We start from the raw sequence: 18752 nt of genomic DNA, 5'->3' as shown, positions 1-18752 counted from the left end.
CCTCCCGGGCAGCGTGTGTCGATGTGTCCTTGAGCGAGACACTTAACCCCTATGTTGCTCCCGATGAGCAGGTCGGCACCTTGCATGGTCGCCTCCGCCGTCGGTGTGTGAATGGGTGAGATTGTGAGGAACAAATTGTAAAGCGCTTTGGATAAAAGCTGTTATATAATGCACCGTTTATTTAATGGTTCCATCCATTGTTCATGTGAGACCATGTTGATCTTCCTGGTTGAGCTGCTGTTGGCAGTTTCATTTCCCTATTAGTCATAAATGATTGTGATTCCTTCGATGGAAGAAACATCCTGTTTCCACACCATTCACAGAATAACCACACCATTCACAGAATAACCACACCATTCACAGAATAACCACACCATTCACAGAATAACCACAGCATTCACAGAATAACCACACGATTCACAGAATAACCACACCATTCACAGAATAACCACACGATTCACAGAATAACCACACCATTCACAGAATAACACACCATTCACAGAATAACCACACCATTCACAGAATAACCACACCATTCACAGAATAACCACACCATTCACAGAATAACACACCATTCACAGAATAACCACACCATTCACAGAATAACCACACCATTCACAGAATAACCACACCATTCACAGAATAACCACACCATTCACAGAATAACCACACCATTCACAGAATAACCACACCATTCACAGAATAACCACACCATTCACAGAATGACCACACCATTCACAGAATAACCACACCATTCACAGAATAACCACACCATTCACAGAATAACCACACCATTCACAGAATAAGTTCCCTCTCGATGGGGGAACATTTAAAAAAAAATTACCCAAATGAGAACATTGGGGTGAATGTCTCCCAGCTGTGTTCTACTGAACAGTAATATATTAGTATTATACTGTTGAACTTTCCCGAGGTGTTGTGGGCCTAACTAGCGTGTCGATGTGTCCTTGAGCAAGACACTTAACCCCTAATTGCTCCCACGATGAGCAGGTCGGCACCTCGCCGTCGGTGTGTGAATGTGTGCGTGAATGGCTAAAAATGTGAGGAACAAATTGTAAAGCGCTTTGGATAAAAGCGTTATATAAAAAAGCAGCCATTTACCAAAAAAAGTAGCCATTGAAGGGAGGTGCCTACATGTGATATGCTGCTCTCGCTGCCCATCTATCTACACGTTTGGGTTGTGGTGGCCATTAGGGGGTCATGTGGCAGGATGTGTAGCATCAGCGCAGTCATTACCTGGAGCTATTTTAACCATTTCCTCCTGCACCCACACCCCTTACCCTAAACCGGGTTCATGTGGGGTGGGAAACTGTACATAGGAGGTGGTTGGGTGGGTGGGGTGGGGTGGGGAGGGGGGTGGGTGGGGGGACTGTACATTGGAGGGAGTTGGGTTTCGACATTTACAGGGGTAAGGTTGCCTGGTCCTGTAGGGTTAGGGTTGATATATAGTTACAGGTAAGAAGGATGTATAAATGTTTTGACCCCCTTGTTTTTTTACCTCTTTTGTGGAGCGGATTGTCTTTCATATTAGCTATATTTTTTGAGGGGGACCTCTTCTCAATACTGAGGGGGGCATGTCCCCTGCGGCCCCCCCTAAACCTACACCTATTGAGGGGGGCATGTCCCCTGCGGCCCCCCCTAAACCTACACCTATTGAGGGGGGCATGTCCCCTGCGGCCCCCCCTAAACCGACACCTATTGAGGGGGGCATGTCCCCTGCGGCGCCCCCTAAACCTACACCTATTGAGGGGGGCATGTCCCCTGTGGCCCCCCCTAAACCTACACCTATTGAGGGGGGCATGTCCCCTGTGGCCCCCCCTAAACCTACACCTATTGAGGGGGGCATGTCCCCTGCGGCTGTGTCACACGGACGGCTACTACCGCCAGTCTTATCGTTACGATTGCAGCCTTTATTGACCTTGTCAGTAGAATTACGTCGCTAGGCGGCCCGTTTGGGACGTTTATGGCGTGAAGTGGGACGAAGGTGTAATCAGTGTTGAGATAGCGAGGCGAGAGCTCCACTCTGCCTCACGTTGCTCTCTCCTCATTACAACTGAAGGGTCATAAAGTGACAGCTTGATATCAGCGTTACGTACCGCGTGCGTCACAGATATAACATCTCACGAGGTTCCTGTTCGCCTACTGTGGCCAAAACTGTCTTTCCTGCACAAAAGCTACTTTTTTTTTATGTCATTAATCATTTGCATGCATGGATGTGTTTTATTTTATTTTTTTTACAATGCATTGTCAACGGCCCTGAGGTCATCAAATCATAGCGGGTTCTCCAGGAGGATGGTTCTCCAGGAGGATGGTTCTCCATGAGGATGGTTCTCCATGAGGATTGTTCTCCAGGAGGATGGTTCTCCATGAGGATGGTTCTCCAGGAGGATGGTTCTCCAGGATGGTTCTCCAGGAGGATGGTTCTCCAGGAGGATGGTTCTCCAGGAGGATGGTTCTTCACGAGGATGGTTCTCCAGGATGGTTCTTCACGAGGATGGTTCTCCAGGATGGTTCTTCACGAGGATGGTTCTCCAGGATGGTTCTTCACGAGGATGGTTCTCCAGGATGGTTCTTCACGAGGATGGTTCTCCATGAGGATGGTTCTCCAGGATGGTTCTACACGAGGATGGTTCTCCAGGATGGTTCTCCATGAGGATGGTTCTTCACGAGGATGGTTCTCCAGGAGGATGGTTCTCCAGGATGGTTCTTCACGAGGATGGTTCTCCAGGATGGTTCTCCATGAGGATGGTTCTTCACGAGGATGGTTCTCCAGGAGGATGGTTCTCCAAGATGGTTCTTCACGAGGATGGTTCTCCACAAGAATGACAGTGGTGGGGGGGGGGGCCTACCACGTAACACACTGCAGTGCAACGCAGCCATCCCGGGTTTGACTCCTTTGCCGAATGTCCTCCCCCCGTATCTTCTCCTGTCCTTCCTCTCTGCCGGGTCTGTCCAACAAAGCAATAAAATGCCAAAATATAAATATAAAATAATCTTTAAAAAAAGAATGACAGTGGGAGGTTCTATCAACTCCTGTATCTCTCTCTGACTTTGCTGATGAAAGAATCCGCCGAGCTGCGTTAAATCACCGATCACAGTTCCTCTGACCGGCCACCGCGCTCTCTTATCTCCACATCAGGTGCATCGCAGCCTGACGTCAACATCCTGCACACAGTGCATCCATTAAACACTGATCCAGGCAAGTGGGAAAATATCCCAGAACACTTAGCAGCAGCAGCCCTCTTAATTCCAGCTGTTCGTTCGTCGAGAGTATACCGCATAATTACGGGCCTAATCAAACTCTGAAGATAGCATCAAAAGGAACTCTGTGTCTGTGTCTGTGTCACGTTGTGATCATTAGATCGCCTGCATTTTACTGTCGCCTCTGTGAGAAAGACTTCTGTATACCCAAAGCAGGGAGACACTATAGCCTTTACATAACCGTTCCGCCGGTACAATAATACCAGAGGTGAGGTATATGCAGCTATAGCCCGTATAGACTGAGGCACACGGCACCAGCACTATTCATACGCCGGACAGGGAAGCATTTTATGGGGGAGGTTTAAATAGCATGTATTTTGTTGGTAGTCGGGCAGTTTACAGGTGTAAATTGCTCCCCATGACCCGACATCATTGCATTCTCCTGACATCACCAGTCAGACATTGCATAATGAGGCGGGGGGGGGGGGGGGTAAATTATGAACAGGAACACGGCGTGTGGCGGTATTGAACTTTGTTAATACTAAAATCCTTTAACCCTTTCACTGCGAGTATTTATTGTTGTTTTAATTGTCTGTATGCCATGTGAATGATGTGAGTGTATAAAGTCTGTAACTGTATTTGACATGTTATGGACCCCAGGAAGAATAGTGTTAAATACCTGGGTGCAGACCTCGACCAAACACTCTCAGGGAAAACAATGGCCCTGAAGGTGATAAAAAAAAGTTAACACAAGGGTGACATTTTTGCACAGAAAAAAAGAGGTTCTTATCACTGGAAACTATGAAATTGCTTGCCAACTGCATGATCCTCAGCCAATATGAGTATGCATGTACGTACTGGTATAGTGGTGTTACAGTGGAAAGTAAACACAGGCTACAAACCAGCCAAAATAAGACCATACGATTGGTCCTAAATCTGCCACCTCGAACCCATATTGAGCCATGTCACTTCAATGAGGTGGGATGGCTCCCTGTGGAGCAGAGGGTCTCCTTTCTGAAACTGGGACATAATGTATAAAATGTTAAATGGATCTGCCCCCAGATATTTATGCTCTTGCATTGTCCTGCGTGGCCAGGTCCACGGACGACAGTTACGGTCTGGACAGCTCTCAGTTTATGAGCCTAGAAAGGGTTCCTATTCACAGAATGGCTTTCTGTCTACTGCCGGCTGTGGAACTCTCTGCCCAGGGCCATCCAAAACTCCCCCACTATTGCTGTCTTCAAGATGGGTGTGAAGCGACATCTGCAACAATAGGTTGCAGTGGGTGCTTGGCCACCACTCTTGAAGAATAGGAACATGACATGCTGTAATGAGGCTCTTTCAGAAAATTGTGTTGTCTATTTTATCTACTTGTTGTATCTATCTTATCTTCTTAACTCTTTCGTTGTGATTTATTGTATTCTTCTTGGGACCATGTTGGAAACAAGTCGACAGACTTTCACATGTTATCCTTGTACCCCTTGTTTTTATACTTTTGGATAAATTGTATGTACTAAATAAAAATAAAATCAAATCATCAGCCACAGCACTGCACAATTTTTGAACTTCAACTTGAGGACTGCATACTTTTTTTGCAAACCAAAACAACATACTTTATACTTATAGCACATGCATGAGCCTGGTCTCTTTTGAAAGATGACATTCTGAAGTTTCTGATTCCAGAAAGAAATTTAATTTGTAGTGCTAACGTAATAGAGTAACTTAGGTCTGAACTTGAGTTGTAAAAAAACGTGTTATTCAAGTTTTTCTGTAGTAGTTAGTAGTCCAGGGGTAGTATTTCCCCAGAAGGTGGTATGGCTTACAGACGGAGCCATAGCCTGAAGCCTTATGTAGTACATATCCAAATTTCATAAAGATCCATTTAGAAATGAGTGATTAGGAGTGATTTTGGTAAACTGTGTACAAAGAAAAACTCAGTTTTCTCATAGACTTCAATTCATTTGGCTTCCTGTTAAACAATTTAGTTGTTCACCTAGATCCCTGATTCACACATCCCCACATGGGGTATCATTGGAAGCCACACTCATTGGCTACAACGATCCACAATCATTTTCGAGATCGGATCTAGATTGACGAAACTACTGCAGCCTGAGTCGGGAGTGGTATTTTGCGCAATACCGTGTACTTTGCAAAAGCCTCAAATACCGGCATGTAACTTGAGAACCGCTGAACGGATTTTGTCGCTATCGACAGGCAACAAATAAGCCTTCAATTCGATATGTATATTGTATTACAAAATATGCACACCCGAGCCACTAGGGGTCGCCAAAGTGCCGGTTGCAAAAAGTCCGAAAAACTTCCCACATATGGGCTGTCGCAGGCACACTTTTTAACACTAACACCATATTTTTTATCTATTTATTACAAAAGGATTTGCACTACAGCCATACCCAATTTTAGCATTTTGTACTTTCATTGTTTGCATTTTGTACTTCATTTTGTACTTTAGGTTGTACTTTAGGTTGTATTATTGTATATTTTGTATAGTGTTGGGACTTTATTCTTTTCACTTTTTCACTGTATGAGTTTCAAGTTTCAAGTTCAAGTTTCTTTATTAGTTGTCAATACAAAAAATACAGAATACTTTTATATGAAATGCTTTTTCCTGTTTTGCTCCTGAGAGTGTGCCAGATAAAATAGAATAAAATAAAATAGTATAAAATAGAAAGTCAAAAGTACGTAAACAAGTGTAAACAAAAGTGTTCAATATACATATATACAATATGAAGCACAATCTCAGGAGGCTCATACGGAATCAAGCATTTCACTGTAATGTACTTAAATATGTGACAAATAGAACAACTTGAAACGGTGTGTGTGAAAGCTCTACTGTATGTGTCAACAGTGGCATTCAAGTGGGCAAACCCACAAACATAGCCCTCCCCTCCTCACCCAGTAGCCCCTCCCCTCCTCACCCAGTAGCCCCTCCCAACCCAGTGGCCCCTCCCCACCCAGTGGCCCCTCCCCACCCAGTAGACCTCCCCTCCCCACCCAGTAGCCCCTCCCCTCCCCACCCAGTGGCCCCTCTTCTCCCCACCCTGTAGCCCCTCCCCTCCCCACCCAGTAGCCCTCCCCTCCCCACCCTGTAGCCCCTCCCCACCCAGTAGCCCTCCCCTCCCCACCCAGTGGCCCCTCCCCTCCCCACCCAGTGGCCCCTCCCCTCCCCACCCAGTAGCCCTCCCCTCCCCACCCAGTCTCCCCTCCCCACCCAGTAGCCCTCCCCTCCCCACCCAGTGGCCCCTCCCCTTCCCACCCAGTGGCCCCTCCCCTCCCCACCCAGTAGCCCCTCCCCTCCCCACCCAGTGGCCCCTCCCCTCCCCACCCAGTAGCCCTCCCCTCCCCACCCAGTGGCCCCTCCCCTCCCCTCCCCACCGAGGAGGGCTGTGTTTGTGGGCTTGCCCACTGAATGCCACTGTTGACAGTAGTAGAGCTTTCACACACTGTGCCTTGCTTCGTTCTCACCGCGCCACGCGTTTTGGATCGAGTTCATCATCATCATCATCATCAACCCGCTTTTCATTTTGCGCTTTGCGGGTCTTGCCCGGGGTGGTCACTCTCGGCACATCATCATCATCATCATCATCACCACTTGAATGGGAATAATATCCGCTCCGGAGTACTATTAGGACAATAATCAAAAGAGTTCCCCAGTTTATTATAAACGATCCGATCACAGAGAAACGTTTTCGAACTGTGGTTCTTTTTTGGGGGGCGGGGAGGGAACGAGAAGAGAAATATAATGTCTTCTTCACACGGAATGGAAAGTATGAAACTAGCGGAGGACCAGGTGAAGGTGCTGGAGGATAACTTCAAGAAAGTCACCAAACACCCGGACGACACGACGCTCATGCTGATCGCCGCGGAGTGCGGACTGACGGAGGAGGAGACCCTGGTGAGTGACTGACTGTACCACCGTGACTATAGTCGACAATACAGTCAATATATATGCAAACTACAGTACAACCTTAAAGTACAAAATGACGCCATGATTGTTTAATAATAACACAGCTTTGAGTTTTTGACAATGTCAAACATTATTAATCGTGGCGTCATTTTGTACTTCACTTTGTACTTTAGGGTTGTACTTTAGTTTGTATATTGTATATTTTGTATAGTGTTTGGACTAATATATACCCGCACCATGTGCTTGTATGAAGCTCAATATCAGTACAGAACCAAGCATTCCACTGTAATGTACACCTTACCTTATATATGTGACAAATAAAACAAAACTTGAAACTTAACGAACACAGCCATCCTAGTAATGAATAATACAATACGAAGTGAGCATTATGACTGAGCGGCCGCCGGGTGTGCACTGCAGGCGTGTTTTTTTTCCTTTTGCACACAGACAGTAAAAAGCAGCACAAATGCTTTACTGCGCCTTTTCTTCCAGACGCGCATCAGTGAACAAACCCTATGCGGCACTTCTAGAACTAACGGGCGCGTTGAATAGAAGCTCCGAGTCCATAATAAGCCTATTGTGAGCTGCTCAGCTGTATTGTTGCTGCTTTTATTACCCAGTTGGACCAAAACGTAGAATTGTACATGAACATGTCCTGATGAGTTGGAAATGGGGGACCCTGATGTATAAACAAGACGAAAGTCTTTCTCTGGTCTGCATCCCCTTAACAATTGTGTGTATTGAGCCGTAGGCCTATATGTATTGTACCCATTCTGCAATCTGTTAATAAAGTTTTCAATCAATCAATCAACCGTCCCCGTAATAACAATCACGTTTTTCTTCTTTTTTTTTTACAGAGAGATTCTATACTATAGCAATCATATATGCACAATTCTACGTTTTAGTACCCGATGAATTGAAAATGGGGGACCCTGATGTAAACAAGACGAAAGTCTTTCTCTGGTCTGCATCCCCTTAACAATTGTGTGTATTGACTGCACCATACTGTGTTGTACCCATTCTGCAATCTGTTAAATAAAGTTTTCAATCAATCAATCAATCAATCAGTCTCATAACCAGCAGCAAGGTGAAAACGCTGTTATTCAGACTCAGTGCGAAGACGAGAGACGGTTTATCGTTATTCGGTTATGTTTTTTTTTGTGTGTCGTTGGAACGGCGACAAACTGCGGCCCCAAACTCCTTGTCAGAAGTGGGATTCGAACCAACCCACGCCTCCAGAGGAGAGACTGCGACCTGAACGCAGCGGCGTCCTGACGTCCATCGCGCCCTCAAACAGTCCCGTGAAACGACCCGACCCAACGGGCATGTTGTTGTTGTATATAATGTAAATTACAGTGAATATTGGTTCTGCACGAGCCCTCCTGAGTTTGTGCTTCATACTCATACACAGGGGTGTAGCTCCAGATTCTGGGCCCCATGAAAGAATGTATTTGTAGGCCCCCAGTGAATGCGAGCGTGTGTAAGTGCGCGAGCGAATTTTTTTTTGGCCATTTTTTTATTGATGAAAACGCATAATATGGTTTTCACCTATACATTCGGATCAGCAGTTCAGCACCTGCACTGTTGGTGGGTGAGCCTAGTAAAGGATGTCGCATTGCGTTCATCTTCAATGAATGGACCAATGCAATAGTCTACCAAAGCCCCCCCTCTCTCTCTATATCTCACACACACACACACACACACACACACACACACACACACACACACACACACACACACACACACACACACACACACTTCAGAAACAAACATAGTATCAATGAGAGCATCAATAATACACCTGAGTGATGTCTAGTAAAAAAAATAAAAATAAAAAATGTGGGCCCCCCCCCCCGTGCTGGGCCCTTGGAATCATCCTAAGCTACCCCCCCCCCCCCCCCAGCTATGCCCCTGCTCATACACACTATACAAAATATACAATATACAAACGTAAGTACAAAGTGAAGTACAAAATGCAAGCAATAAATTACACATGCAAGCTTTTTAAAAAAACGCAAAAATGTGTGAACATGGTCGAGTCTCGTCCTAAATTAGAGATACAAACAGCCGATACTGATCTGTGATGTCACAGAGAGAGAGAGGGGGAGGGAGAGAGAGAGAGAGAGAGAGAGAGATTGGAGCCGCTGTGGTGAGAGTGAAAGCTGCCAATATGCAGGGTGATTAATAACCAGGGATATGATGAACACATTGCCACTGTAGCCCCGTAGCCTCATTTAGATGTAAACAAACAAACAAACAAACAAACACCACGTGTCCCCAAAGCAGAGCAGCTCAAGTTCAGGTTGTATTTGTCACATAAGCTACTACATTACAGTGTAATGCGTGTGCTTCATACAGTACAAAGTAAAAAGAATAAGGCCAAACACTATACAAATATTATACAAACTCAACTACAACCTGGGCTTGTTGATACAAGGGCAAAACAACAGCGACATATACGTTATATACTGTATTTCTTGGCTCTCTAAACGTTTGTTTACATCGGCACAGTGGAGCAGAACAGACCTAAACTCCAAGAGTATGTGAATGAGCCCCATATTTAAAAAAAATAAAAAATAAAAAATCTAACCCTAACTAACCTTATTGTCATGCACTTGTCCTAATATACTAACCTACACTGTAGCACTCAACACTTTGATGAACATTGTTACTCGGCTGATATAGAGTTGTGCCCTTCCTGATGACTTGTCGTACAGAACTTATAAGTCTCTTTGGATAAAAGCGTCAGCTAAATGACTAAATGTACATTTATATGGCAAAGTAAACCGGATTGGGGCTTTAATTAAGCATGGAATAATGTAGGTTACATTCATTATTCTGTATCTCTGGTGTTCACAAATATTGATCCAAGTGTCCAAGATAATATGATCAAACCCTTCACACACCTACCTAACCCATACATATACCCTCCAAAACATATTAAAAAAAAAACCGATTATATTCACTGGAACATTTCAGTCAAGTCTCAACTCTGTGATCTCTGTCTCCTAAACAGTACTGTATATTTGTATATCTTGTATGTCATAAATGTCTGGATGTAACAGTACTGTCTATCTGTATGTCATAAATGTCTGGATGAGTTGAAAATGGGGGACCCTGATGTAAACAACAAGACGAAAGTCTTCCTCTGGTCTGCATCCCCTTAACACTAGTGTGTATTGAGCCGTACTGTATTATTGTACCCATTCTGCAATCTGTTAATAAAGTTTTCAATCAGTCAAACTCTAGACGTATACACTATGAAGCTGGTCTGTACAGAGAGCCAGATGCCTCGCCAGCACATGGTCTCTGATAACACCTGCCAACAACGAGCAAGATGTTGAAAGTGTGCTGAAGCTTCGCAGGCGTCTCCTCCAGTAGCCCCGGCTTGCATTCCTCTGATACTGTAAAAGCCGCACAAAGAATCACTATTCCAGCGCGCTGTTTGGCGTGCGAAGAAAAAGCAGTGTGTTTAAGCTGCAGTCACAGGAACTCCAGTGTCTTCAATCACGGGGGCAAAAAATAGAAAGTAAATTCTATTTAAACTCAATGTAAACTGTACGGTCATTGGGTTCACATCGCCACAAGTGAACACGTTTGTTTCATACAGGCACAGGGGGGTGGAAAAAGTACACTTAAGTAAAAGTAGAAATACCCAGATAAAATAGTACTCTATGGAACCAGTAAAACCCCTCCATTCAAAATTCGACTCGAGTAAAAGTGGAGATGTATTTGACATTGAATGTACTTGAGTATCAAAAGTAAAAGTGTGTGTTCTGCGTGATGTGTGTGTTCCAGTGCTTGAGAGTTGTCAGTCCGCAAGCCATTGACCTTTGAAAGGTTCTGTCGACGTGGTATGTGGTCCAGTTATGCTGCTCTTATTACATCATCTCGGAGGAAGTTGTCAGGCTGCACATTTTTAAAGCACGTCATCATCTTCATACATTTTTTTGCCATGTTTTCTATGCAACATATTTTCCTTCAAAGTACCGTACTTTTCGCACTATAAGCCGCACCTGACTATAAGCCGCAGCAGCTAAATTGAATGATGTGTACATATATAAGCCGCACTGGACTATAAGCCGCAGGTGTTTTAATGTTTAATTACCATATGTAATTAGCATTGGGACACAATACTGTCGGACAAATAACAAGAATTAACTCGTTTACAAGTTGTATTAAGTTTAGCAAATAAGGGAACAGATAAATAACATTTCAATGCAGTCAAAAAAGCAATATTTAGATTTTTACATTTTCGGGTTTGGTCACGTCGAGTCACATATAAGCCGCACCGTTATATAAGCCGCAGGGTCGAAAAATGGGGGAAAAAGCCGCGGCTTATAGTCCGAAAAGTACGGTAACTATAGTAACCGATGGGTTCAGATAAATGTAGTGGAGTAAAATGTACAACATTTCCTTTGAAATGTAGCGGAGTAAAAAGTACAAAGTTCCCTTAAAGGGGAACTATTTTACTATTTCTTTCACTATTTGGGCACTTTTACACAATTCCTGTGAGTTTATGGAACACCTCTGTAATTTTTAATTTTTTTTTAATTCATTGTTTTGTATTTCTAATCAAGTACTCAAAAACAACATTTTTCTACCTCAAGATCTCGAGCCGTTTTGAGCCTGGGCTCCAACCACTGTGTGGCCTGATGCCACATTATTATGCAGCTGAGTCTCTCTGACATCACAAATCAGCACATTTTCAGATGACTCAGTTCAGTGAGGGTGAATATTGTGAGAGGAGAATTGGAAGAATGCGCCAATATGAGAATTAGAGACATAGATCATATTAATATATGTCCACATAGCTATGAAACAATGCTAAACACTGAAAAAGGCCATTTATAAGATAGTTCCCCTTTAAATGAAAATACTCAAGTAAAGTACAAGTACCTTGAATTTGTACTCGAGTACAAATACTTAAAGTTAGTTTCCACCACGGCATAGGCAAATATATAAGCGTGTGTGGGAGAGAGAGAGAGAGAGAGAGAGAGAAGCCATCAAACCAACCCCTCTGGCCTGGAGCGAAATATGTCCTTTACATAATTTGCATTGACAGCACAAACCATCCATCAACAGTTACCTCACGTTCACGCCTGTCACTGGTTCTTCAACTTTGCCTCCGCAAACCAGTTCCACCTGCTTTCGACTGCATTCTCTCACTCTCTCTCTCCCCCCCCTCTCTCTCTCTCTCTCTCTCTCTCTCTCTCTCTCTCCCCCTCTCTCTCTCGCTCTCTCTCTCTTTCTTTCTCTCTCAATTCAATTTAAATTCAAAGGGTCTTTATTGACATGGGAAACACACGTTTACATTGCCAAAGCCAGTGTTAAAACAATCAAACAGAGATCGCTTTGCCTCTGCAAACCAGTTCCACCTGCTTTCGACTGCCTCTCTCTCTCTCTCTCTCTCTCTCTCTCTCTCTCTCTCTCTCTCTCTCTCTCTCTCTCTCTCTCTCTCTCTCTCTCTCTCTCTCTCTCTCTCTCTCTGCTGTATGGAGTATTTCCATTGTGATCGCACAAAGGTGGGAGCAGCCCGGCCCGACCTGAATGGGGCTGCGGGGTCCAGGGTGCGGTGGGGTTGTTTGGCCCCTCCGCCTAGCTCACTTCATCCCTCACGTAGTGTTGTACCTCACCACCTCTCTCCGCCTAGCTAACTTCATCCCTCACGTAGTGTTGTACCTCACCACCTCTCTCCGCCTAGCTAACTTCATCCCTCACGTAGTGTTGTACCTCACCACCTCTCTCCGCCTAGCTAACTTCATCCCTCACGTAGTGTTGTACCTCACCACCTCTCTCCGCCTAGCTAACTTCATCCCTCACGTAGTGTTGTACCTCACCACCTCTCTCCGCCTAGCTCACTTCATCCCTCACGTAGTGTTGTACCTCACCACCTCTCTCCGCCTAGCTAACTTCATCCCTCACGTAGTGTTGTACCTCACCACCTCTCTCCGCCTAGCTCACTTCATCCCTCACGTAGTGTCGTACCTCACCACCTCTCTCCGCCTAGCTAACTTCATCCCTCACGTAGTGTTGTACCTCACCACCTCCTCTCCGCCTAGCTAACTTCATCCCCCCGTGATGATGACCGGGAGGATGCAACCCTCTCTGCGCCACCCCCCATGCCTCAAATAGATCCGCCATCAGCTCTATTTTTCAATCTTTCAAAATGTTCAGTGTGCTATCGCATGCACTTTTCTGTGTTTCACTACACACACGAGTGCATGCTTACCAACTGTCTCGCCTGTTTTACTGCAACACTACTATCGCCAACATCTAAGAAGGGAGATCCCCCCCCCCCTTGAACGGCCCTTCTAAGGTTCTCTCCTCCACATTGCCTGTGGTGCATTTTCTCCTATGCTAGGCTTTAGTGAGTTTTTCCTTACCTTCGCGTGGTGGGTATGTTTAATTTTTTGGACTTCATGGTGTTTTTGTTTTGTTCTTGACTTATTGTGATGTTTCTTCTTGACTTGTTTAAAAAGACATGTCCGGCCCATGGGGACATTAACGTGTGTTGTCGGGCCTTACAGATACATGTGATTTGATTTGGTTTGATTTGTGTACCTCAGTCACCTCTCTCAACCGGCTGCTCTGGAGCACAGGCGGAGGTCCGGGGGGGGGGGGCATGCGGGGGACATGTCCACCGCGATATTGAGAAGAGGTCAATTTGTTCCCCTCCAAAAATATACCTAATATGAAAGACAACCCCCCCCCCCCCCCCCGCCCCCAAAAGACATATAAAATAAAATATAACCTGTAACTAACAATACAGGAGAATAAACATTTGAAAGCGATACAGAACGTCCGAGAGCCTCACTGCATTATATTCCATTATCTCCGTGGCAGCGGGAACCTGGATGTTTTTGAAGACCTGATGACATGAATTGAGTGTTATGATGAATTGAAAATGGGGGGGACCCTGGTGTAAACAAGACGAAGTCTCTCTGGTCTGCGTCCCCCCCCTTAACAATTGTGTGTATTGAGCCGTACTGTATTGTTGTACCCATTCTGCAATCTGTTTAATAACATTTTCAATCAATCAATCAATCAATCAATCAATGCAGAAAAGACACAAATTGGTGCAGAAAAGTACACCAGAAAGCAGAAAATGACACTGAAAATGTCATGGTGGGAGGAGCCCGGACCCCTGCTTAAAGTGCCCCCCCCCCCAGCAGTAGAACACTGAGCTCTCTTAACTTGAGGGACTCTTTACACCTGAAGGGAAGTGGCACCACACCTCAGCCGACACACCCACTCCCGCATTAGTAGCGTTTACGATGTGTTTCGACCTCTTTACAGCGTGTCTGTACTTCTCTTCCAGAGAGACCCGTTTAGCAGCACCGCCGCCGTGTCTATATTGAGTTACAGGGACGGAGCTTATAAAGATTTCATTGTGTAATCCGGGTGTTAAGTCAATGGGAGAGAGAGCGCGTGAATCGACCTCCTCGAGGCCCCGTTTCTTCGCTCGATCCTCCAGTCAAACAATCAAAAAGGGCAGCGGCCGCTGTGATTGGACTATAGGCTCGTGAAAAGGAGGGCAGGGCTTGAGATAGGTCGATTCGCGCGCGCTCTCTCCCATTGACTTAACACCCGGATTACACAATGAAATCTTTATGAGCTTCGTCCCTGTAACTCACGGCATCACTAAACTGGTCCTGGAGAGAAGTACAGACACCCTGTAAAGAGGTCGAACCACATCGTAAAAAAAAATGCTACTAATCCGAGAAAGCGTGAACGGCGTGTGGCTCATCTCGATCCTACAATCACACCATCCAACGGGAAAGAGACAGTTGTGATCGGAGGACCAAGAAGAGAGGCGGGCATCCGATTATGATGTTATGGTCTTCTTAAAGTTGGTGTGTATTGCTTTTCTGGGGCCAATTGGCGACTTTTAAAATAGTCCGGAGACTAGAGGAGAATAAAAGTGAAACAAACACAAAATGAGCCAAATAAATAAAATAAAATAAAAATATATAGAGAATAATAGATTGATGATAACAATAAAGGGTTTCTCATGAAACTCAAACAGGGGACTTAAATGTGCTGTAAGTGGTATTTTCATTGTTAAAATAACTGGTGTACAGCAGTGGTCAGCAAAATGGGTCTCCCGGTCCCTCCGCTCTGCAGTAAACACAAAATACACCTCGTCCAATCAGGAGAGGGAGCCCCACACTGAGAAAAAAAAAAAACGATCTGACAATAAGTAAGGGATAATGTATAGCTACGAGGTCATTGTCGCAAAATAATTGACCGACACGGAGTTTAAAATACCGAGCCGCTTCGGCGAGGTGTTTTAAACGTCAGTGAAGGTCAATTATTTTGCGACAATGACCGAGTATAGCTATACATTATCCCGCTTATTACATGGCTAACTTACTAACAATATACCTAATTCATTTTACATCGACTCGCAACACTGGTTCTGGCTGCGTTCTGGCTCCGCTCGTCGCTCCGCCCCCTGTCATCGCCGGCAGCAGAACACTGTCTAATTGCACTGAAACAGTGTGTGTCAGTGGGCTTGATTGCGAACAGCTGCGCACAGCGGTCATTATTGAAAAAACAGCGGTCATTATTGAAAAATAATGACCGCTGTCGGGGGGCTATTGACCAATCACAAGCAAGCATTTCGGCGAATGTGAAAACGCCATGTAATAATAAGAAATAAAAACTAGTTTTAAGCAAATAATATGTGCTTTAAACAGGTCAAATAATCTGCCAGTGCAAGTAAGCATATCTGGTTTGGTGGAGGGACTGGGAGACCCATGTTACTGACCAGACACTCTGTATCAGTGATGGCTGTCAGAACGTAGAGCTATTTAACACTTATTTTAACAGAAAAAAAATACCTCTTACCACTTAAAGGGTGGGGGGGGGGGGGGGGGGGGGGGCTTTTTGAATGAAAGGAAGTGTCTGAAAACTGTCAAATGCAACGTGACTCCAACTGGAAATATGATTAATGCAAAAAAAAAAGTGGAAATGATTCTCTCGCCTGGGGCGTCGCCCCGGCTGTGTCATCAGCTGTGGGTGTGACCCAACGACGACTCCACCCACTCCTGCGTCCAGATGATGTCATCGTTGTTGTGGATTCCTTGACAACCTGGACCACACAACAATGGTGCTCTCGTGTCACGGACACCGTTTAGTGCAGTCGTCGTCGTCGTCGTCATCATCATCATCATCGTCATCATCTGGTCAATGGCCTGGCTGTTGGACTAATCGTGTTAATGGTAAAAAATGCAGTCAGCTATTGCAAGATCGGGCCTCTGGAGAGACGAGACTTCAGAAATCTAGAAAATGTGTTTCATTTCAGTTGTGCAAAAAACACTCCTCCGTGCTTCAGGTCGACATGCTTCCACCGTGAGACAACGGCACAAAGAAATGCCTCAATAATGTCGTTTATTTGTTTAAAAAAAATAAATAAAAAACCCGACCCTACAGTGTTCTGGTCCAGGTCAAACCCGACCCTGCGGTGTTCTGGTCCAGGTCACAGACCACAGTGTGTGTGTGAACCCCTCCTCTGTAATTTCCCAGGAATATTCATGTCGCCGCTCGGTACCGGTTACCTCATCAGCGTGGTCAGGTGTCAGTCGGGGCCCCGCCGGCGCTAACGTAGCCGCGTGCGAGTCGAATAGCACCGCTGAACAATAGCTGGGATGCCTCCGCCTTCTGTGTTTTAACTCTTTCCCCCAGGGGGGGGGGAGGGGGGGGGGGGGGGGTAGTACATTTACATTAAGTCATTTAGCTGAAACGCTTTTATCCAAAGCGACTTACAAGTTCATGACAGGTCATCAGGAAGGATACAAGGACAAGTGCATGACAGTAAGGTTAGTTAGGGTTAGATTGTTAGATGTGTGTGTGTGTGTGTGTGTGTGTGTGTGTTCCGCGTCCGCGGAGCTAATGATGCTAATGATGGAGCATCGCCGTCGGTTGTGTGATAGTAAAGGGCTAACCTGCTGTATTGTCACAGTGAAAGGGTTAACCGGCTGTCGTGTGGCAGTGGAAGGGTTAAAGACTTCTTCTTCTTCTTCCTCCTCCTCCTCTTCTTCTTCTCTTCTTCTTCCTCTTCCAGAAGTGGTTCAAGCTACGCAACGCACAGTGGAGGCAAGCGGAGGGCCTTCCTGTCGAGGGAGGGTCAGTGATGGACTGAGACCTCTGACCCCCCACCAGACCAGACGACCCCCTCGGTGTCTTCTCCAGCGCCCCCTACTGACCCGACTCCCAGGAGCATCGACTCCTCCCTCCCTCCCTCCCTCCCTCCCTCCCTCCCTCACCCCACCGTCCCCCCCCCCCTCCCTCCCTCCCTGCCTCTCGTACCTGTATGAAGTCCCTTTCACCTTTCGGAATGTTTATGAAGTGTTGAGAAGTGTTGATGATGATGATGAGTATGTGTGTTGTTGTTGTTGTTGTTGTTGATGTTGTTGCTGTTGCCAATATAATCGCCATGTTTACATAAATAAACAAACATATTATTATTATTATTATTATTATAACTGACAGGCTACTGGAGTGGTGCTTTGAAGCTGCTGTGTGTGTCTGTGTGTGTGTGTGTGTCTGTGTGTGTGTGTGTGTGTGTGTGTTGATTGGGGCCCGAAAACCCAACGAGGAAGCTGTACTACAATGGTGGGAAAGGGATGATGTAGGGGGGAGGGATGGAGGGATGGAGGGGGGGGGGGGGGGGGGGGGGTCTATTTAGTTTTGAGTCTTTGTGCTCATAATGTCTCTCAGCGGGGAGTGGAGCTTAGCGTCGAGCTGTTCAGGACAGGATAAACGATGTGAGAGAGAAAAGCCTGTGCTGCGATGGAAGCCACTGGAATCAGCTGGTGCTGTCAGGGGGGGGGGGGGGGGGGGGGGCCTGGGGTTACTGGAACACTGTGGGGGGGTGGCGGGCGGGGGGGGGGCACAATAGGCAGGTGATGTCACTTCATTGGCCAATATCCCTTTTATTTAGTAGGCCTGAGAGAGAGAGGGAGAGAGATGACAGAGAGAGCAATAGAATAGATGGATAGATAGAAGGAATGGGGGGAAAAAAATGGGAATTAATGAAGGGATAAAGAGATGACAGAGAGAGCAATAGAATAGATGGATAGATAGAAGGAATGGGAAAGGAAGATGGGAATTAATGAAGGAATAAAGGAGGGAAGGAGAAAGAGATTGTTTGATCGTTTTTGTTTCATTGTGGATCCCCATTAGTCTGCACCAAGGTGAGACTACTCTTCCCGGGGTCCAAACGTAAAAAATACAAAAAAAAAGTAAAATAAAAATATAAAACCACAAACATTGAAGGACTCATAAGAAAACATCACAACAAACAAAACGAGTGAATCAAAGCTCACTCGATATTCATAAGTCAGATATCACAATTCTCCAACCATAGAATACATATTCCATAATCAGTCCATAAGAACAAAACAGATAGCATCGTTTATATGATTTTAACTCATAATATAGCATAACATGACAGAGAGGGCAATGGAATAGATAGATAGAAGGAATGGGAAAGGAAGATGGGAATTAATGAAGGAATAAAGCGAGAGAGAGAGAGAGAGAGACAGAGAGATACGACTGCTACGTTTCACATTTTCTGAACAGAAAATCCTGAGCTTGTCCT

At 45.4% G+C, this 18752-nt stretch overlaps 1 protein-coding gene across 1 annotated transcript; it reads left to right on the top strand.

The window, feature by feature from the left end:
• Positions 1–6665: 6665 nt before the first annotated feature.
• Positions 6666–17763, top strand: hopx (HOP homeobox). The gene is made up of 2 exons (XM_084331317.1): positions 6666–7132; positions 17214–17763. Exons 1-2 carry the CDS (start codon positions 6980–6982, stop codon positions 17289–17291), a joined length of 231 nt encoding a protein of 76 aa, XP_084187443.1. The 5' UTR covers positions 6666–6979; the 3' UTR covers positions 17292–17763.
• The last annotated feature ends 989 nt before the right edge of the window (positions 17764–18752 follow it).

The sequence above is a fragment of the Notolepis coatsorum genome, assembly GCF_963971535.1.
Source record: "Notolepis coatsorum genome assembly, chromosome: 16".
NCBI classification, from domain to species: domain Eukaryota; kingdom Metazoa; phylum Chordata; class Actinopteri; order Aulopiformes; family Paralepididae; genus Notolepis; species Notolepis coatsorum.
Note: the sequence above shows the minus strand (reverse complement) of the source record. Positions and strands in the feature narration are given on the sequence as shown.